The following is a 22,270-nucleotide window of genomic DNA, read 5'->3' as shown; positions in this document are numbered from 1 at the left end:
ATGGCTACTTGTCTTCTAAGCCACTTGCCTTCTGATCACTGGACTGACTCTCTCGTCCTCTCTTGGTGCAGCCCTCGGGAGGCTCGGTCACACTCTTTGAGAGCACAGCCATCATCTCCCACGGTACCACAGGTCTGGTCACATGGGATGCCGCCCTCTACCTTGCAGAATGGGCCATCGAGAACCCGGCAGCCTTCACTAAGAGGTGACCTCGGGGCACAGGGCAGGGCACTGAGGCAGGCTTACCCTGGTGCAGTCGAAGACACGGTCCCCTTTCCTCCCGCCAGGACTGTCCTAGAGCTTGGCAGTGGTGCCGGCCTCACAGGCCTTGCCATCTGCAAGATGTGCCGCCCCCGGGCATACAACTTCAGCGACCCTCACAGCCGGGTCCTCGAGCAGCTCCGAGGGAATGTCCTTCTCAATGGCCTCTCATTAGAGGCAGACATCACTGCCAACTTAGACAGCCCCAGGGTGACAGTGGCCCAGCTGGACCGGGACGTAGCGACGGTCCATCAGCTCTCTGCCTTCCAGCCAGATGTTGTCATTGCAGCGGGTAATGCCCAGCCCCGGGCATCCTGTGCAGGCGGTGTCCTTGCAGCTCTACCCAGCTCTTGGCTCTGGGAAAAGGGAACAATGGACGCTGTCAGGCATGGACGTGATGGGGCTTCCAGAAGAGTTACTCTGGGCCTCCAGGGTGACATCAAAGGACAGGGGTGCCTCTTAAGGTGGCCTTCAAGCCACAGCCCTCTTGTTGGAGACAGGCACACTCCCGTTACAGTCGTCACCACATGGCTCTGTCCCAGAGCCATGCCCTGTGTCCTTCAGAGACCACAGGAGGAAAACAACCACTTCTGGGATGAGGCCAGGGCCCTTGAGAGAAGGTGGTGTTTGGCTGGGCCACCGAAAACCCCTCACCCCTGCCAGCACACTCAGTCCCCTCTCTGGTGGAGCAGAGCTCTGCCTGTGGTCCTGGGTCCCAGCCCTGAAAACCACAGGTCCAGCGGTGGCCAGGGACACAAGCCCACCCCTGCAAGCCAGCAGACCAATCGGCAGACACCTGAAACATGAAGTTCACGGCAGGGTCAGGCTTTCTGTCATTCAAAGCCCTCTAGAGAGGCCGAGAACCAGAGCTGGTTTTTTAAGGAACGCCAGTGAGTCTGGAGATTTTTTTCTTTTGCTTCGGTCTTTTGCAGCTTTCTCTACTAAGGGTTCTCCTTTTTCACCCAAGTAATTGCCTTTCCATCTAATGGCCCGAATGGTTAAATGGCATCTAATAGTCTCATATGACCGCTGCCCCTCTGGCTTCGCCCTGCTGCTGAGGTCAGCATGAAGTGGAACTTTCCACTTGTCCCTTTCAGTAACCTGAAGCTTTCACTGTAGACGTGCTGTATTGCCCAGAAGCCATCGTGTCGCTGGTCGGGGTCCTGAGGAGGCTGGCTGCCTGCCAGGAGCACAAGCGGGCTCCTGAGGTCTACGTGGCCTTTACCGTCTGCAACCAAGGGACGTGCCAGCTGTTCACCACCGAGCTAGGTGAACCCCCACGCCCACCCGGGCCTACATGGTCCCCGAGCTGTCCCTGCAGGACTCCAATGGAAGTGAAAGAACTGGGTGCCGGGGAAAAGCTAGGATGCCCCACACTCCCACACCATGCAGGGAACTCGGGCAGAGGCCGGTGAGCAGGGTCGACTCGGGACGTGGGGGGCTTGCGGCAGGAGGAGGGCAGCTCAGCACAGGGAGGGAGGGTCTGAGCCCAGCAGCCCTACTATGTGCTTCAGAGCAGGGTTCCCTAAGCCCTTGGGCCTTGGTTTCCTCATCTATAAAATGGAGGTGGCGGGAGGGGCAGTCGGGGTCAGGGCTGGACACAGCTGTGGCCTGCAGGATGCTGGAGCACAGGCTGTACAGGCGGATCCTCCACACCACTGTCCTGAACACCCAGTTGATGGGAGATGAGCAGGGTGACTATAGAGAAGGGAACCTGGCCCCATAGTGGGCCAGTCACTGTCCTCAGACCTGACATTTGTCAGCCCCCAGCACTTGTGAGGGTGTGCTGTCATTGTCCCATCCCACTGACAAAGACACTAGGACACACAGAGGCCAAGTGACTCCCGAGCTCCCGCAGACTGCAGCCCGGCCACCTGGCTCTCGTGCCTCCACACTACACCCAAGCCCCCCCATTGCCAACAGCCTCTGCCCCAGCTCCCCCTGAGCACAGCCCCTCCCGGCAGCCATGTGCACAGATGCACCCGCAGCAGCCTCTGCCTGCACACAGAGACACGGATGACCCAGTGCCTGTCCACGTGGGGCAGCCCGTTAACTACAGAGTCAACAAACAAGCCAGCACACGAAGGCATACTGGGTTCCACGACAGAGTCCCGCACAACCTTGCACAGGAGGCTGGCCCGGCGCAGGGCTCAGGCCTGTCATCCCAGTACTTTAGGAGGCTAAGGCAGGAGGACTACTTGACCCCAAGTGTTCAAGACCAACCTGGGCCACATAGTGGGACCCCATCTTCACAAAACATACAGAAACTAGCCAGATGTGGTTGCACACGCCTGTAGTCCCAGCTACTCGGGAGGCTGATGTGGGAGGATGGCTTGAGCCCACGAGGTGGAGGCTGCAGTGAGCCCTGATCTCACCACTGCACTCCAGCGTGGGCAACAGAGCGAGACCCTGTCTCAAAAAAGCAAAAAAAAAAAAAAAGGAAGTCTTTCTTCAGATACTTACGTGAAAAAATACCTGCAATATCTTTTAAGTGAAAAAAACAGTGCCAAGCAGCACACATAGTATAAGAACCCACCCACCATTTTTTTTTTTTTTTTTTTTTTTTTGAGACAGAGTCTGGCTTTGTATTGCCCAGGCTGGAATGCAGTGGTGCCATCTCGGCCCACTGCAACCTCTCACCTCCCAGGTTCAAGCTATCCTCCCATCTCAGCCTCCTGAGTAGCTGGGACTACAGGCAGGTGCTACCACACCTGGCTAATTTTTGTATTTTTTGTAGAGTCGAGGTTTTGCCATGTTGGCCAGGCTGATCTTGAACTCCTGACCTCAAGTGATCTGCTGCCTCAGCTTCCCAAAGTGTTAGGATGACAGGTGTGTGCCACTGTGCCCAGCCCCATTTTTGTTTAAAAACTAATAATAATCACCCACACATGGTTATGACTACCTATATTCCCAACTACTCAGGAGGTTGAGACGGGAGGATGGCTTAAGCCCAGGAGTTTGTGGCAACCTTGAGCAACATAGCAAGACTTCATCTCAAAAAAAAAATTATCACAATCATCATTTTCACATAAGTATACTTATAGGAGAAAACCTAGAATATATATATAGCAGGCTTGTCCAACCTGCGGCCCAACACAAATCTGTAAACTTTCTTAAAACAGTACAAGGTTTTTTTGTGAATTTTTTTCTTTTAGCTCATCAGCTATTGCTAGCATTAGTGTATTTTATGTGTGGCCCAAGGTGATTCTTCTTCCAATGTGGCACAGGGAGGCCAAAAGATTGGACATCCCTAATACACTCGTTAACAGGTGCCATCCTTGCATGGCAGGATTATAGAGACTTCTACACATTCATGTCTACACTACTTCATTTTTATAGATATGCATTTTCCACTTGTAACAAAAAACTGTGATTGAAAATCATCCCGGGTCACAGTGTCTCACACCTGTAATCCCAACACTGTAAGAGGCTGAGGATTTGGGAGGCTGAGGTGAGCGGATCACTTGAGGTCAGAGTTCAAGACCAGCCTGGCCAACACGGTGAAACCCCATCTCTACTAAAAACACAAAAATTAGCCAGGCGTGGTGCTGCACGCCTATAATCCCAGCTACTTGGGAGGCTGATGCAGGAGGATCACTTGAACCTGGGAGGCGTTGCAGTGAGCTGAGATTGCGCCACTGCACTCCAGCTAGGGGAACAGAGTTAAACTCCGTCTAAAAAAATAATAATAAAAGAGGCTGAGGCAGGAGCATCATTTGAGGCCATGCGTTCAGGACCCCATCTCTACAAAATAAAAAAATTACTGGCATGGTGGCACGCACCTGCCATCACAGCTACTCAGGAAGTGGGAGGATTGCTAGAGCCCAGGAGTCGAGGCTGCGGTGAGCAATGACTGTGCCACTGCACTCCAGCCCGGGTGACAGAACAAGATCGTATCTCAAAAAAAAAAAAAAATCATTCTGGCTAATGGCTCTTCAGATATCTGTGCTTATGAGAACACCAGCCCCTTCTAAGCTGTGTGTGTGTGTTTTTGTTTGTTTGTTTGTTTGTTTTTGGGTTTTTTTTTTTTTTTGAGATGGAGTCTCACTCTGTCACTCAGGCTGGAGTGCAGTGGCACAATCTCAGCTCACTGCAACCTCCGCCTCCTGGGTTCAAGCAATTCTCCTGCCTCAGCCTCCCAGGTAGCTGGGATTACAGGCACCTGCCATCATGCCTGGCTAATTTTTGTATTTTTGTAGAGATGGGGTTTCACCATGTTGGCCAGGCTGCTCTCAAACTCCTGACCTCAAGTGATCCCCCCACCTTGGCCTCCCAAAGTGTTGGGATTACAGGCGTGAGCCACGTGCCCGGCCGCTTTCTAAGCTTTGTGAAGAGTGTGTTGACTGGGCAGCCAGGTAGATGTGGGTTCAGAGCTCTGCTTCTGTCCCGCTGTGCCAAGTGCTGGGGCAGATGCCAGCAGAGAGTGGACAGCGGCACGGTGCCTGCTGCTAACCATTTCTATGCAAAACCAGATTTCTGATCCCATCCTGGAGGCCAATTCTAGGTACCTGGGTGGGCCTGGGAAACTGTGAAACAAGTAAACTGACTTGGACACTCCCCCACCACACCAAGCCTGTCCTAGCAGCCCCACACAATACGCTCATGTCCTGTCCCCAAACACCGCCATCCTCAAACACATGTGCTCTGTTTCCAGGCCGGGCCAGGATCAGATGGGAAGTGGAAGCTCATCGTGACCAGAAACTGTTTCCCTACAAAGAGCACTTGGAGATGGCAATGCTGAACCTCACACTGTAGGACTCACACACGACTCCAACGGGATTGTGAGGATCAAGTCACTCTCATGGGAAGAATTTTTACATGGGAAAGCGGATAAAACTTTCATTGGACCAGAATGTTTGGAGAATGTTAATTTCCAAATCAGGAACCACAAACTGCCCTCTAATAAGACATCGGCTATCTAGGCGTGTGGGTGCTCCCTTTCTGCCAGCAGTTCTGGTTCTTAAGAAAATCACCATAAATCAGACATGAAAACTCTGGCTCCAAAAATAGCATTTTCTTTGTGCAAATAAAAACGTGTGTATCAAGTATGATGTTCCCCCAACGTGGACACACTCGGTTCCTCACAAAGCCAAGCCTGCTGCAGCTGCCACATCCCTGGGCTTACGGTGCAGCAGGTGCTTTTTTCAAGACCGGAATCAAAATGTTAGGAACACGGCAGAAAGGCGACACCTGGAGACCAAACGCAGGATGAGGAGTACTGCAGAGGTCACAGAGAAGTCACAGAACAGTAGTACGCTAGCAGGGGCATGGGGCGTGAAGAACAGAAGAAGACAGGAAGTGTTTCCGAGCCTCCAAAAAAGAAATCAGAGCCAACCACAGCTTCCCGGGTCACAGAAGCAATTCACTCACCAGGTGGCACCACTGCCGTCATTTCAGCTTCTGGCCACTGGGAGGCGCTGCTCGAAAGGGTTTGCCCTGAGACTCCGAGAAGAAGCTGCGGGAAGGACAGCAGGGGCCCTGGGGTTTTAGCCTCTGGCCCGGGAGTTATGTGTCCATAACCAAAGGGAGCACAGTCTGCACCCAGCTCTCATCCCATCGGAGCTGCTGCAACTCCCGCAGGTTCTTCCGGAACTGGTTTAGCTTGCCCTCAGGATCAGGAAAGTTTGAGAAAAGCATCTGCAAAAAAATAAAGAGCAGAGCTTACCTCATTGCCTGTCCCCACCGCATCCCAGGTCACCACCTGGCTGACCCCAGGTGCCCGACCCAACAACAACCCCTACCAAGTTCTTAACTCCCTCACTTGGACTCGAGACTCTTCACGCCCCAGCAGCGCTCCGCCTCCAACTTGACATCACGCTTTCTGGAAACTTCCCCGCATGTCCCACTTTCCCACACTTGGTGTCCTGGGGCACCTCCCGGCCTCTTCATGCTGTATGCTCCCCTGCGAGCACCCTCCTCTTGGCCTCTGGCCAAGTCCCACCCATCTGTGGGTAACAAGGGGGTGTCGGTGTTCTTTTCAGCCTTGCTAAACTGTCTGAATCAAGGATCACAAACTACAGCCTGCAGGCCAAATCCAGCCCACAGCCTGTGTTGTAAATAAAGCTTTATTGGAACAAAGCCACACCCCTTAATCTACAGATGATCTGTGGCTACTTTCACACCCCAACAGAGTACCATGGTTCTGACAGAGACTGGGGGACCCAGTCTAAATGACTTCCGACTTGGACCTTTACTGAAAATCCTGCCAGTCATTCTGTTGGCAAGAATGATGTATTACTTTTTGCAATAAGAAACAAGTAACCTTTGCAGAATTCCACCCATCTTTCAAGGCTGGTCCCAGAAGCTCCCTTTGCCCACTCACCTACCTGATCCTGCTCACTTCCTAAATTGCAGCCCGGCCCACCCGGCTCCAGCGTCATTTGTGGAGTGTCTGTTCCATAAATCCAGCGGGCAGGTGGGGTTGTGTCCTAACTTTCCCGAGCCTACTGTACCGAAACGGGACAGCAGAGTGGGCCGGCCTCTGTGACCTCTGCTCCCTCCCTAGCTTTTCCGCCAGACCCCACATGGTCCCACCCTGGCTGTGGGAAGCAGGGATCAGGGAGCGTGTCTCGGTGCCAGTCTCCAGAACCCTCCCCACCCTGGCGTAGTGGCAGATGTGGCTACCTGCAGCTGAGCTGCCAGTTCCTCTGAGTACTCAAAGACCAAGCCGTTTTCTTCATGTTTCACCAGCTCATGTAAACTGCAGAGAACCAAGGGAGCCTGAGAGCTGCCTGGAGAAGACACCAGACCCCTGGGGTGCCCACCTGGGCTCCCCTCGCACCCCACGCTCAAGCCAGGCTGGAGGTTGGAACAGGGGGTGTGGTTTCTGGGAGCTGGTTCTTAGATTTGGCACCTGAAGGGTATAAAGACCTGGGGGAGTGCACATCAAAATGGCCAACCGATTTGAGGAGGGAGCCTTAAGGAGGGTTTGTACCTTCTGTGCTGGATGCTCTTCAAGGACTGAAGAATTATTTTTGCATGTTTTTCTTAATTCCATGGCTGTGGAACAAGTAAGGCAACCCCCTGGGGACTGGTTCAGCACATAAAAGATGACTTTTCTAGGGCACCAGATTTGATCAAGACGTTCCCTGAGCTCAGCTCACACGAGGGGCTCACATCCCTGAATCCCATCCAGGGGCCGGCTCCTGAGCAGGGGCCAAGGGCTCAACTTGTGCTGGGGCTACTCCTTCTAGAATCTCCTCTAATGCCACCCTTTCAAACACCCATCTATGCTGGGTGGAGTGAGGCCACAGCATGACACTCATTTAACTGATTCAAACCCACCATGTGAGCTTGGCCAAAAGGGACACGGTGGGAGAGAAAAACAAAGAAAACCATGTAAGCCTGCAGGCAATTCCCGCCAATTCTACTCTAGGAGCAAAAGCCCCGAGTGGAGTTCTTGTATTTAAGATGCGTTTTTTTCATATTAGGTTGGTGCAAAATCATTGCCATCTTTAATGGCAAAAGCTGTGATTACTTTTGTACCAAACTAAATATAACATGAGCTCTAAATGGAAGCAACTACTTCAGTGAGGCTCAGCCCAGCCACAGTAACCACAGGGCTCCTCCTCGTGGCCTCCAGTGTGTGCTGGACTGACCGAGGGGCAGGGCCTCACTGTGGGCAGCTCACTCTGCACTGCTCCCCCTCAGCGGTGGATCTGTGAAGCTATCCCCAGAAAGATTCGGGTTCTGCTCCTACCACTTGAAGTTCACGGCACACACAGGCAAACAGCACCCGAACATGTCCACCACCTTCATGGGCAGGTCCAGGCCACTGGAGGACGTGTGCAGACAGACACCCAGGTCCACCGACCCTGCTAGGCAAGAGGGGTGCGGTCAGAGAGCTGGTCTCTGCCCTGGGAACACAAATCCTCCCAGCACAGTGAGGCAACATCCCCCGAGGGGAGTGAAAATCAGATAAGGCCCCCCGCAGCCCCAAGCACAAGTGGCTTAAGCTGGCCAAGCAGCCACATGGTCTGGCTGGGACATCTGAAAATGTAAGTTGACACTTTTTCTACGTAATCACAATTTGGTTTTGTTGTTGTTGTTGTTGTTTTTGTTTTGTTTTGAGACAGACTCTCACTCTGTCACCCAGGCTGGAGTGCAGTGGCACAATCTCAGCTCACTGCAACTTCCACCTCCCAGGTTCACCTCCCGCATGTAATCCCAGCATTTTGGGAGGCCAAGGTGGGCGGATCACCTGAGGTCAGGAGTTCAAGACCAGCCTGGCCAACTTGGTGAAACCCCATCTCTACTAAAAGAAACACAAAATTAGCGAAGTGTCGTGGCAGGTGCCTGTAATCCCAGCTACTCAGGAGGCTGAGGCAGGAGAATTGCTTGAACCTGGGAAGGCAGAGGTTGCAGTGAGCCAAGATCGTGCCATTACACTGCAGCCTGGGCTACAAGAGCGAAACTCCTTCTCAAAATAATAATAATAATAATAATAATAATAATAATAATAATAATAAACCACAGCACACCCACTACAAACCAGCTGTCAGTGTGAAAATAAAGCGAAACAGCTTAACATTTCTAAAGACTAGCTGGGACCAGGCGTGATGGGTCACGCCTGGAATCCCAGCACGTAGGGAGTCCAAGACAGGAGGATCACTTGAGGTCAGGAGATCAAGACCAGCCTGGCCAACATGGTGAAACCCTGTTTCTACTAAAAATACAAAAATAAGCCAGGTGTTGTGGCAGGCTCCTGTAATCCCGTAATCTACTCGGGAGGCTGAGGTGGGAGAATCGCTTGAACCCAGGAGGCAGAGGTTGCATGAGCTGAGATCGTGCACTCCAGCCTAGGCAACGGAGCGAGACTGTCTAAAACAAAGACTAGCTGGAGAGTCCTGCCAGGAAAAGGCCCTCAGCCTCCAACTGCTCTGCTCACTCGAAGCTGGAAGATGCGGCTCTAGAGATGCATCAGGACCAAGAGACGCTCCCCACTTGGAGAAAACAACGGGGAAAGAGACGGAGGCAAAGCAGAACCATCTCACTGGGAGAGGCGACGCTGTTTGACACATCGTCCCTGTACCTCCCAAAGCCACTGCCTTCCCACGCCTGGGCAACAGTGGCCCCAACCCCAGGCCCAGCCCTCCTGCAGGAAGGAAGAGGACTGAATGGAGGGCGTGGCAGGCTGAAAGGATGTGACCTCCTCAAACCCCTTGGTAAACGGCCTCTGGCGCCACCTGGCAGGGAGGGGCTGGCACACCAGGAAGTAGCCTCCTCCCGGGAGTAGAGCCAGAGCCCAGGTCCTGTCCCCAAGTGGCCTCCAGAGCCACCTTTTCAGAAAAATTACATCCCACCCACCCCTGTTCCCCCTGCTTAAGGCCCCGCTTCCTCCGTGAGCCTCCCGCTGGCCTCTCACCTAGAAGCGGGGGTAGTCCTCGGCCTCCAGCCAGGGGGTGCAGACCTGGATGTGCTGGAAATGCTTCTGGTGGATGAGGCGGCTGTAATACTCCCTCAGAGGCCCTTTGCCTTCACAGAGAAGAGCAGATACTGCCATGGACCCGTCTCTGTCCCTGCCAAGTGGCCCCAGGCCCAGGACACTCCCCCCTAGGAGGGATCCCTTTCCCAGAAGCTCCACCCCTCAGCAGCTCCAGTCAGGCCCCACCCGAGCCCTTCCAGAAGCAACCCAGGAGCCCCGAGACCTGCAGGGGTGTGTGCACCCTGACCCCTGACGCACAGCCCTACACCTGCGGCCAGCTGGCCTTGGACTGCAAACATGGCGGGGTAAGCACTGGCCTGTCACCCGACCGCCCACTGGGTGGACCCAGCCTTTTGTCTGTGTTGTGCGCAGGGGACACGAGAACTCCCCCTGCCCTGCCACAGCCCGCTGAGCACATGGCACGGGTTCCAAACCGCCGCTGCCCTGCCACAGCCTCCAGAGCACATGGCGCAGGTTCCAAACCACTCCTGGGAGCCTAGAGGCCAGAGGAGGGAGGAGAGCAGGACCAGCAGCTGGCCCAGACCCCGCCTCTTCCCACACCGCTTCCGCTTTTCTCCCTCCTCACTGAGTCACCTTGAAAGGGCTCAGCAGCAGTAACTGTGGTACAGGGGCTCTTCCGTTTAAAAAATTAAAAGACGCTTGGTTAAGGCACCAATGACATGGCCAGGCACAGTGATTCATGCATGTAATTTGAGCATATTGGGAGGCCAAGTTGGGTGGATCACCTGAGGTCAGGAGTTCAAGACAAGCCTGGCCAACATGGTGAAACCCTGTTTCTACTAAAAATACAAAAATTAGCTGGTTGTGGTGGGCCCCTGTAGTCCCAGCTACTCGGGAGGCTAAGGCACGAGAATTGCTTGAATGTGAGAGATGGAGGTTGCAGTGAGCCAAGATCACACCACTGCACCCCAGCCTGGGCGATAGAGACTGTGTCTCAAAAAAAAAAAAAAAAAAAAAAAGACACCAGTGATGTAACAACAACAACAAAAAAGATGCTTGGAAACTACTGAAAAAGTAAAAAGCTTGGTATCTACAGATTCAAATCTGGGCTCCCTGCCCTGCTGTGAAACCCTCTGAGCCTCAGTTTCCCCCATGTCAAGCAGTATAAGACCCTGTGGCAGAGAGCTGCAGTGAGGATTAAGGAGACAAGATCGTGGGAAGCACAGGGTGAAGGCTGCGTGCCCCTCCCCATCCGCCATACCCCAACCACACAGACACCCAGGGTCCCAGGCGGTACCTGTTATCACACAGACGAGAGAAGGAAGGTTGTGTCTGTCAAGAGTCAGTTATTCAAACTCTGTGTTTAAAAAAAGAAACAATTCTACACGGAATTTCTGGTAGAATTTTTTTTTTTTTTTTTTTTTTTTTTTCCGACAGACTCTGGCTCTGTCACCCAGGCTGGAATGCAATGGCATGATGTCAGCTCACTGCAACCTCTGCCTCCCGGGTTCAAGTAATTCTCGTGCATCAGCCTCCCAAGTAGCTGGGATTACAGGCCCCCACCACCATACCCAGCTACTTTTTGTATTTTTAGTAGAGACAGGTTTCGCCATGTTGGCCTCGAACTCCTGCCCTCAGGTGACCTGCCTGCCTCGGCCTCCCAGAGTTCTAGGATTACAGGTGTGAGCCACCATGCCCATTCAGAAAAAAAGTTTTAAATAAACAATAGCCAGAGTCACCTGTTCAGGTGGAGAAAGAGCACTGCTCTGGTGGGGAGGCCACCAGCCTCTGTGAGATACTCTCCTGGAGGGGGCATTTCAGCCTGAGGGCCTGGTCACTCAATGACCCAACTGGGGATTCAAGGCGGCCCACCTCCACCACCCCCACTGTCCCCAGGCTGCCCCACCCAGTGGCCAGGAACAGGAACATGCTGCAGGCCAGGCAAGCAGCTCACAGCTCAGTGGCCCCCGACAAGCCCAGAGCTCCTCACCGCAGCCACACACCTACTTTCTAAAGCTTCCAGCAGGATGGAGAAGTCTTCGTCCTCTATGAGAAGAGAATTGAATGTCAGGGGCCTGTTTCTAGACACCCCTCTTCCAGCTCTCACGCCCTCCCCTTCTCATTGAGACCGTGGTGGGGTGGGGGCATGCAGGACTGGCAGGGGTGAGGACAACACAGGTTGGCCAGGTGACTGTCACACCAACCCCAAGTGTTGCAGGGGTCGTGCAGACCTGTCCAGCCTGTGCTGCTGACCAGCAGGGCTGGCCGCTCATGGAGACGCATCACCAGCCCGCTCCCAGCATCCCGCTTCATGAAGGCCGACCGCTCCGTGGCTGGGTCCTCAGGTTCTGAGCTGAAAGAGCAGGAAAAAAGCCTGTGAGAGGCCACAGAGCAGGCCCAGGACCCAGGACGGGCATCTCCTGCCGTGGCAAGGCCTGCAGGCTCCCAAAGGTTGGGGTGCCCGGCCACATCAGCAGCACCAGGTCACCCCTGCCATCCGAGGCCTGGGCTTGCTTTCTCTAATATTGTTGCTGGGTGATAAGTTTACAACAGCAAACAAGACTGACTCATTCCTTTTCTCCACGGGACTTACTGTCTTATCATCCCCTGGACTCAAGATGAGGGTGCAGGGACGCCCTCCCACACCACCCCAGCTTACACAGGGGCACACCTCAGGGTGCGTGGACCTGCACAAAGGTCCCCTCCTTAGCCCCGTGAGACACCCCAGGGGACACACAGGTCCACAGATCCTGCCACAGGCCTGGGAACCCATTGGCAGGAGAGTAAGACAGCGCAGGGGTCCACAAACATTTCTTAAAGGGCCAGAGAGTAAATACTTCAGGCTTTGCGGGCCACAGGTTCTCTGTTGCAAAACACGATTCTGCTATTGTAGCTCAAAGGCGGCTGTAGACAACTCAGAAGTTAATGAGTGTGCTGTGTCCCAGTGACACTTGATTTACAAAAGCAGGAGACTGGCCTGTAGCCTTAGTTTGCCAACCCCTGGGTGAGTGGGTTCCCAGGTCTGCAGTGAGAAGGGGACAGGCCAGGGCAGTGGCAAGCAGGAGAGAAGGCAGCTGAGGATGGGAGGCCTACCGGGCCCTGAACGGAGAGTGTGTGCCGCTCAGCTTCATGAAGAGCCGGCGCTGCAGGTCCAGAGGTGTGTCTTGAAAGAAAGATGCCGGCTTGTCATAGATGGTCACAGCCCTGCAATGAAATCATGGCAGGGCTATTGGGAGGGCTGAAGAAAGGCCTCAGGAATGGAGGACTCAGAGGCTCCAGGAAAAGAAGGACGCTTGGGGAATCCAAGTCTCAGGCGATGACAAGAAGAAGCCTTGCAATTACTTGGGAATGCACAGAGAGATGTCCTAGGACCAAAAGTGCCTGGACACCCTGGCTGGCTGGGAAAGAAACTCTGCCCCCTCCTCTCCCGGCTTCCCCAAATTTTCCCATACTGTTGCCAAGCATTAGTCCAGCGTGGAGGCTACTTTTTGCTCAAACCACTCATTTGGGTCCCGCGCCCCATGTAACCCATCCCCAGCGATGCGGGGAGTAAGAGCCAGCCCCTCTTGCCCCCCTGGCTCTTAGGATCCGTGCTGGACTCACCTCCTGTTTGTCATATTGTGAGTAATATCATCTCCCACTCTGAAGATTATGAACTGTTTCACAGACGGGTGTACACCCTTGGTGTACAGATGTTGTACACCCATCTTTATTGGGAGTCATATCATCCTCTTCCTCCTTGTATTTTAAGAACAGTATCATAGGGGTCTTTCTACTCCCTGGGATATCGGGTGTCATGTCCTCCTCTCCCACGTTGCTTTTAGAAACAATATCAGTGGGGGCGTGTCCACCTTCTGTGATATTGAAAGTAGTATCATCCTCTTCCCTTCAGAATCATGGGAATAATATCCTTGGGGTTGTCTACTTTCTGCCATATATGTAGTCATATCACCCCCCCCCCCGCCTTGGAATATTTTTAAGGACCATGTCACACGGGGGTGTACACTTCCTGCGATGTTGGGAGTAATAGCATTCTCTTCTTCCGTGAATATTAGGAGCAAAATCACCGGGTGGATGCACACCCAGTGCTATATTGGGAGTAACGTCATACTCCAGCCCCTGGAGATTATATTCGGATCTATATCACCGGCTGGGTGTACACCTACTGCGATATTAAACGTAATATCATACTCTCTCCCTCCCTGGACATGAGGAGCAATATCACAGGTGGGTGTGCACCCACTGAGGTATTAGGACATAATATTAGTATGAATTATTCCTCATTTATTGTTAACATGAATATGAATAACCGATATTAATATTAATATTAACAAATAATTGCTAATAAAAAGTTTTCTGTTTATTAATATTAATATTAATTATTAGGGGCTAATATTACTGTTTTCTAATGAATAAGATCAATATCAGTTATTAATGTCAGGCATCTTTAATCATTAATATTAATCATTTATTGTGATCATTAGTATAACTGTTTCATATTAATTATCATTATTATCGGTATTGATTTTAAAAATTATATTATGGGTTATTAATATTGACAATTATTAGTGTCAATTAATAATTGAGATTATTAATTGTGGTAAGTCGCATTGTGCCATTCCACCCCTCCCTCGGCAGCTCGTTTACGACACAAAAAGGGGACACAAATGCCCCTGAGAGAGCAGCGGTAGACTGGGATAGATGAGGATGGTCACGTGGTGGAGAGGCGTGTTTTTGGGTACCAGCCCTTCACCTGCGTCGACCTTATCTACTGGAAAAACACTACACCACCCTCTACCGAAAAGCCACAAGCCCTAATTGATTTTCTCCAAGCTGTTATCCAGACCCACAAGCCCACCTGGGCTGATTGGCACAAGTTGCTCGTGTTCCTCTTTAACTGCGAAGAAAGGCGGAGAGTCCTCCAAGAAGCAACTAAGTGACTAGAGGAACATGCACCAGCTGATTATTAAAACCCCCAAGAGTATGGAAGGACCCAGGTGTCAGGAACCGACCCCCATTTGGACCCACATGAAAGAGAGGATATGCAAAGGCTAAACCGAGACAGGGAAGCTCTCTTGGAAGGATTCATGAGGGGAGCTCGGAAGGCCACAAACATTAACAAGCTCTCTGAGGTCATTCAGGGAAAAGAAGAAAGTCCAGAACAATTCTAGGAGAGACTGTGTGAGCCCTATCGTATGTATACTCCCTTTGATCCCGATAGCCCTGAAATCAGCGCATGATTCACATGGCTTTAGGCCGTCAAAGCGCAGAAGACATGAGAAGAAAACTGCAGAAACAGGCTGGGCTTGCCGGGATGAATCCATCCCAATTACTAGAAAGAGCTAGCCAGGTGTTTGTAAACAGGGATGCAGTAAGCCGTAAGGAAAACGGCAAAGAGAATGGAGGACAGGCCCGGCGACACGCCGCCCTGTTTGTCAGCTGCTGCAATCAGAGGGGCCCCCACAAAGAGGCAATGGAAGGGGGGCCATGGGAAGGAAACTCAGCTTGGCTGTCAGAGTTTGCAGCATACCCAGTGTGCTTATTGTAAAGAAATAGGACAGTGGAAGAACAAATGCCCTCAGCTCAAAAGAAAACAAGGTGACTCAGAGCAGGAGGCCCCGGACAAGGAGGAAGGGGCCCTGCTCAACCTGGCAGAAGGGTTCTTAGACTGAGGGAGACCGGGCTCAAGCGTCCCCAAAGAGCCTCTGGTCAGAATGACAGTTGGCGGTGGAAACATTGACTTTCTTGTAGATAGCGGTGCTGAACATTCGCTAGTAACCGCCCCGGTCGCCCCCTTATCCAAAAAGACTATTGACGTCATCGGAGCCATGGGGGTTTCAGCAAAGCAAGCTTTCTGCTTGTCTCGGACTTCTACTGTAGGAAGACATAAAGTCATTCATCAGTTTTGGTACATGCCTGACTATCTCTTGACCTTTTTGGGAAGGGACTTGCTCAGCAAGCTGAGAGCCACTATCTCTTTGACAGAGCATGGCTCTTTGCTACTCAAGTTACCCGGAACGGGAGTCATTATGATCCTTATGGTCCCCGAGAGGACGAATGGAGACTTTTGTGAACTAAGCCGGGCCAAGAGAGAAGATCAGCTCTGGCTAAGCGGTGGCCAAGAGTACGGGCAGAAGACAACCCTCCGGGATTGGCCAGTTAAGACTGGGGCCCAGCCGGTGAGGCAAAAACAGGACCCGGTCCCCACAGAAACCCTTCAAGGTATCCAGGTCCGTCTCAAGCACCTAAGAACTTTTGGAATTATTGTTCCTTGTCGGTCTCCATGGAACACTCCCCTCCTGCCTGTTCCCAAGTCACAGACCAAGGACTACCGGCCGGTACAGGATTTGCGCTTGCTTCATCAAGCTACACTGACTTTCCATCCAACACTACCTAACCCGTCCACATTGCTGGGGTTGCTGCCAGCTGAGGACAGCTGGTTCACCTGCTTGGACCTGAAAGATGCTTTCTTTCCTCTCAGAGTAGCCCCTGAGAGGCAGAAGCTGTTTGTCTTTCAGTGGGAAGATCCGGAGTCACGTATCACTACTCAGTACACTTGGACCGAGCTTCCCCAAGGGTTCAACTACTCCCCCACCATCTTCGGGGAGGCGTTGGCTCGAGACCTCCAGAAGTTTCCCAGCAGAGACCTAGGCTGCGTGTTGCTCCAGTAGGTTGATGACCTTCTGCTGGGACACCCCACGGCAGTCGGGTGTGCCAAGGGAACAGATGCCCTACACCGGCACCTGGAGGACTGTGGGTAGAAGGTGTCCACGAAGAAAGCTCAGATCTGCCCACAGCAGGTACGTTACTTGGGATTTACTATCCGACAGGGGTCGGAACGCAGCCCAGGATCAGAAAGAAAGCAGATCATCTGCAATCTAGTGGAGCCTAAGAGCAGAAGGCAGGTGAGAGAATTCTTAGGAGCTGTGGCATTTTGTAGAACTGTGGATCCCAAACTTTGCAGTATTAGCCAAACCTTTGTATGAGGTCACAAAGGGGGCGGGGACCGGGAACTTTTGGAATGCAGATCCCAACAACAGCAAGTCTTTCATGAGTTAAAGGAAAAACTTCTGGCAGCCCCAGCCCTGGGGCTACCCAATCTGACAAAGCCTTTTCCATTGTATGCGTCAGAGAGAAAAGATGGCAGCTGGACTTTGAACCCAAACTGTGGGGCCCTGGCCGAGGCCGGTGACCTACCTCTCTAAACAACTAGATGGGGTTTCTGAAGGATGGCCCCCCTGTTTGAGGGCCTTGGCAGCAACTGCCCTGCTAGTACAAGAAGCAAATAAGCTGACTCTTGGGCAAAACCTGAACCGAAAGGCCTCCCGTGCTGTGGTGACTTTAATGAATACTAAAGGACATCATTGGCTAATGAATGCCAGACTCACCAAGGACCCAACTTTGCTCTGTGAAAATCCCCGTATAACCATTGAAGTTTGTAACACCCTACACCCCGCCACCTTGCTCCCAGTATCAGAGAGCCCTGTCGAGCCTGACGGTGTAGAAGTGTTGGACTCCATTGACTCTAGCAGACCTGACCTCCGGGACCAGCCTTGGGCATCATAGACTGGGAACTATACATGGATGGGAGCAGCTTCTTCAACCCCCAAGGAGAGAGAGGTGCAGGGTATGCAGTGATAACCCTGGACACTGTTGTTGAAGCCAGATCATTGCCCCAGGCCACGTCAGCCCAGAAAGCTGAACTCATTGCTTTCATTCGGGCCTTAGAACTCAGTGAGGGTGAGACTGTCAACATTTACACTGATTCTCCGTGTGTCTTTTGAACCCTTCAAGTGCATGGAGCGTGATAGAAAGAAAAGGGCCTATTGAACTCTGGGGAAAAAGACAGAAAATATCAACAAGAAATCTTGCAATGATTAGAAGCAGTGTGGAAACCCCACAAGGTGGCAGTTATGCATTGCAGGGGACACCAGCGAGCTTCCACCTTGCTGGGTTTGGGGAATTCCCGCGCTGACCCAGAGGCTCGAAAAGCAGCATCTGCCCCCTTCTGGGCATCAGTGCTCCCTCAAGCACCTGATCTTGGACCTACTTCTTCTAAAGAAGAAAAGGACTTTCGCCAAGTAGAGGGAAGGAGAAGTGATGGAGGAAGGATGGATTCGGTTACCAGATGGGAGAGTAGCTGCGCCGCAGCTGCTAGGAGCTGCAGTTGTACTGGCTGTGCAAGAAACCACCCATCGAGGTGAGGAGTCACTGGAAAAGTTGTTACCCTGGTATTTCTACATCTCGCCTTTGTCAGCCCTTGCCAAAACGGTGAGGCTGCGGTGTGTTACCTGCCGACAGCATGATGCGAGGCAAGGTCCAGCCGTTCCGCCCGGCATACGAGCTTATGGAGCAGCCCCCTTTGAAGGTGGACTTCACAGAGATGCCAAAGTGTGGAGGTAACAAGCATGTACTAGTTCTTGGGCGTACCCACTCTGGGTGGGTGGAGGTCTGGGTCTTCCTCCCCAAACCTGGATGTTAGCAATGAGATCACAGAGGGGGTGTACACACCCTGCGACATGGGAAGTAATATGATCCTCTCCCCACCTGGATACTGGGAAAGATAACACAGCGCGGGTATATGTTTCCTACGCTGTTGGGAGTAATATCATTCTTTTCCTTTCTGGATATTAGGGAGAATATCACAGGGGTGCTGTACAATTACTTTGACATTGGGAGTAACATCATCCTCTATTTTCCTGGATATTGGGCACAAAAACACAAAAGGGTGAACAACCCCTGCGATATTTGGAGTAATATTATCCTCTCTCCTCACGATTATTAAGAACAATATCGTAGGGGTGGGGGATGTACACCCCCTTTCATGTTTGATATCATCCTCTTTCCCCCTGGATATTAGGAACAATATCAGGAAGGGATGTACAGACCCTGTGACCTTTGCTGTCATATAATTGTCTCTCCCCTAGATACTGGGAAAAAATGTCCCTGGGGATGTGAACAGCCCTGCGATATTGAGAGTATTATCATCCTCTCCCCCCTTGCATATTGGTAACAACATCACACGTGGGGTGTACTGCCTCTGTGATATTGGGAGTGAAATTTTCCTCTCTTCCCCTGGACATTAGGAAGGGTATCAGAGGGGTGGGTGTACATTCCCTGCGATATTCAATGTAACCTTATCCCCTCCCTCCCAGGGTATACAGAACAATATTACAGGAGGGGTGTACACCCTCTGCAATATTAAGAGTCATATCATCCTCTTTCACTCTGGATATTAGGAACAATATCACAGGGTTGTGTACACCCCCTGTGATATTGGGAGTCATATCATCCTCGCTCCCTGTGGTTATTAGGAAGAGGATCACAGGGCTGTGGAAACCCCCTGCGGTACTGGGAGTAATACCATCCTCTCTCCCTCTGAAAATAGGAAGATTTTCACAGGGGTGTGTTCACCGCCTGCGATATTGGGAGTAAGATCATCCTCTCCACCCAGGAAATGACTAACAAGGTCATGGGGGGTGAACTCCACCTGCGATATTGGGAGTAATGTCGTCCTCCCCAAACCTGCATGTTAGCAACGACATCAAAGAGGGGGTGTACACACCGTGCGACATTGGAAGTAATATGATCCTCTCCCCACCTGGATACTGGGAAAGATACCACAGCGCGGGTATACGTTTGCTACGCTGTTGGGAGTAATATCATTCTTTTCCTTTCTGGATATTAGGAGAATATCACAGGGGTGCTGTACAATTACTTCGACATTGGGAGTGACATCATCCTCTATTTTCCTGGATATTGGGCACAAAAACACAAAAGGGTTTACAACCCCTGCGATATTGGGAGTAATAGCATACTCTCCTTCCCTGGATGTTAGAAAACAATATCATCAGGGCTGAACACCCCCCGCGATAATGGGAGTCATATTTACTCTTTCACAGGCCATTTGGAACAATATCACAGGGAATGTTTACAAACAGGGGTGGTGTACACCCCCTGTGATATTGGGAGTAACATCATTCTCTCCACCTCCGGATATTAAGAACAATATCCCAGCGGGAGGTGGTACACCCCCAGTGATATTGCGAATAATGTCATCTTCTCCTTCCCTGGATATTAGGAACAAAATCTCAGGGGGGTGTACACCTTCTGTGATATTGGAAGCAATATCATCCTCTCCCCCGCTGGATATTAGAAAAAAATATCACTCACGGTGTACACCCACTGTGATATGAGGAGTAATATCTTCCTAGGGTATTACGAATAATTTCACAGTCTGTACGCACATGGTGTACACTCACTGTGGTATTAGGAGTAATATCTACCTAGTAGATAACAAATAACATCGCAGGGTGTACACCCACTTTGATATTAGCTGTAATATTTTTCTAAGTTGTTACAAATAAGATCACAGGGTGTACCAACATGGTGTACACTCACTGTGATATCAGGAGTCGTATCTCTGTAATATATTATGAATAATATCACAGGGTGTACACCCACTGTATTATTAGGAGTAATATCTCTGTAGGATATTACAATTAAGATCAGAGGGTGCAGAGCCACCGTGATATTAGGAGCAATATCTTTCTAGGATATTACAAATAATATCACAGGGTGTACGCCCACTCTGCTGTCAGGAGCAATATCTCCCTAGGATATCAAAAATCCTATCACAGGGTGTCCAATCTCTGCCTTCCAGGTTCTAAGGGATTCTCCTGCTTCAGCCTCCCGAGTAGCTAGGGTTACCCCCACCACGCCCGGCTAATGTTTTTTTATTTTCACCGGAGACGGAGTTTCACCACGTTGGCCAGGCTGGTCTGGAATTCCTGACCTCAGGTGATCCATCAGCCTCGGCCGCCCAAAGTGCTGGGATTACAGGTGTGAGCCATGGTGCTGGGCCAAGAGTTATAGATTCAATTCATTTGGAAACACAGCTCCCATCTTTGAGCGTGCATGTACTTTTATGAAGAAATGATGTCAGAAAACCGAAGGATGATAATAAATACGAAAAGTAACAGGCATGTGAAAAGGTCTTCCGATTGAGAACTATAAGGTTCGATGTCGTTTTCAGATAATGGGGTCCTAGCTCTTGTGTCGTCCTTTTACATATTCTACATCAATGGAAGTTGTAGCACGGTGTCAGAATAAAGTAGAGTGTATTTCACGGCTTCTTAATTCCTTTCAATTAGACTGAGGTCTTTTTCTTAAAGAGAGAAGGACATTGTCATTGCATTGTATTTTTCTGAAAAGAGTAGGCTGTATTTTACTGAGATCACGGATTTGTTATATATGACCTTTCGGTCTTCTAATATTCTTCAGTGGATTTTCTCTAAAGTAGTATGTACAGAAAGCCTTGTATAGCAAAAAAGTAAATCACGTAATAATTCTGAGGTTTTTGGAATTGTCACAACTGAGAAACATTGCTGGTGGTGTATGGTCTGCAAGTGTGAAGATGTTCCTTGTGAATTGCTTGCATCCAGCATTAAGGGCTGGTTTTTATCTTTTATTTTTCCAATCCTCTTTCCTTCTCAAGGTGTCCAAGACACACAGAGCCACGGAATCTCACAGATGTCTGAGAATTCCTCCTCCTCGGACTCTCAGGGGATCCAGAACTGCAGCCGGTCCTCGCTTTGCTCTCCCTGTCCCTGTCCATGTATCTGGTCACGGTGCTGAGGAACCTGCTCAGCATCCCGGCTGTCAGCGCTGTCTCTCCCCTCCACACCCCCATGTACTTCTTCCTCTCCAACCTGTGCTGGGCTGACGTCGGTTTCACCTCAGCCATGGTTCCCAAGATGATGGTGGACATTCAGTCGCATAGCAGCGTCATCTCTCATGCGGGCTGCCTGACGCAGATGTCTTTCTTGGTCCTTTTTGCATGTATAGAAGGCATGATCCTGACTGTGATGGCCTATGACTGCTTTGTAGCCATCTGTCGCCCTCTGCACTACCCAGTCATCGTGAATCCTCACCTCTGTGTCTTCTTCGTTTTGGTGTCCTTTTTCCTTAGCCTGTTGGATTCCCAGCTGCACAGTTGGATTGTGTTACAATTCACCATCATCAAGAATGTGGAAATCTCTCATTTTGTCTGTGACCCCTCTCAACTTCTCAAACTTGCCTGTTCTGACAGCGTCATCAATAGCATATTCATATATTTCCATAGTACTATGTTTGCTTTTCTTCCCATTTCAGGGATCCTTTGGTCTTACTATAAAATCGTCCCCTCCATTCTCAGGATTTCATCGTCAGATGGGAAGTATAAAGCCTTCGCCACCTGTGGCTCTCACCTAGCAGTTGTTTGCTGATTTGATGGAACAGGCATTGGCATGTACTTGACTTCAGCTGTGTCACCACCCCCCAGGAATGGTGTGGTGGCGTCAGTGATGTACGCTGTGGTCACCCCCATGCTGAACCTTTTCATCTACAGCCTGAGAAACAGGGACATACAAAGTGCCCTGCGGAGGCTGCACCCCAGAACAGTCGAATCTCATGATCTGTTCCATCCTTTTTCTTGTGTGGGTGAGAAAGGGCAACCGCATTAAATCTCTACATCTGCAAATCCTGCCCCTTAGTCACATTATTTTTGTGGCTTGATGGCTTTTATTCCTTTCCGCATTTCCTTTGTGAATATTGCTTTCTTCGTTATGCCTTTCACTGGAATGG

General features: G+C 51.1%; 2 protein-coding genes and 1 pseudogene across 2 annotated transcripts; 2 read left to right on the top strand and 1 right to left on the bottom strand.

Moving 5' to 3' along the window:
* LOC134730240 (putative protein N-methyltransferase FAM86B1) lies at window positions 1-5,040 on the top strand. Its single transcript, XM_063603678.1, has 3 exons — window positions 1-205; window positions 1,381-1,530; window positions 4,916-5,040. The coding sequence occupies exons 1-3, from the start codon at window positions 1-3 to the stop codon at window positions 5,014-5,016; spliced, it is 456 nt and encodes a 151-aa protein (XP_063459748.1). The 3' UTR covers window positions 5,017-5,040.
* Window positions 5,041-5,747: 707 nt separating this feature from the next.
* Window positions 5,748-22,270, bottom strand: part of LOC100992801 (chitobiosyldiphosphodolichol beta-mannosyltransferase-like) — a 32,318-nt pseudogene continuing 15,795 nt past the window's right edge.
* Window positions 19,136-22,063, top strand: LOC134730241 (putative gustatory receptor clone PTE01). Its single transcript, XM_063603679.1, has 2 exons — window positions 19,136-19,277; window positions 21,212-22,063. Exons 1-2 carry the CDS (start codon window positions 19,154-19,156, stop codon window positions 21,910-21,912), a joined length of 825 nt encoding a protein of 274 aa, XP_063459749.1. The 5' UTR covers window positions 19,136-19,153; the 3' UTR covers window positions 21,913-22,063.

This window comes from Pan paniscus, chromosome 3, assembly GCF_029289425.2.
Source record: "Pan paniscus chromosome 3, NHGRI_mPanPan1-v2.0_pri, whole genome shotgun sequence".
In the NCBI taxonomy this organism is placed as follows: Eukaryota; Metazoa; Chordata; class Mammalia; order Primates; family Hominidae; genus Pan; species Pan paniscus.
This window is presented reverse-complemented; position numbering and strand designations above follow the sequence as displayed.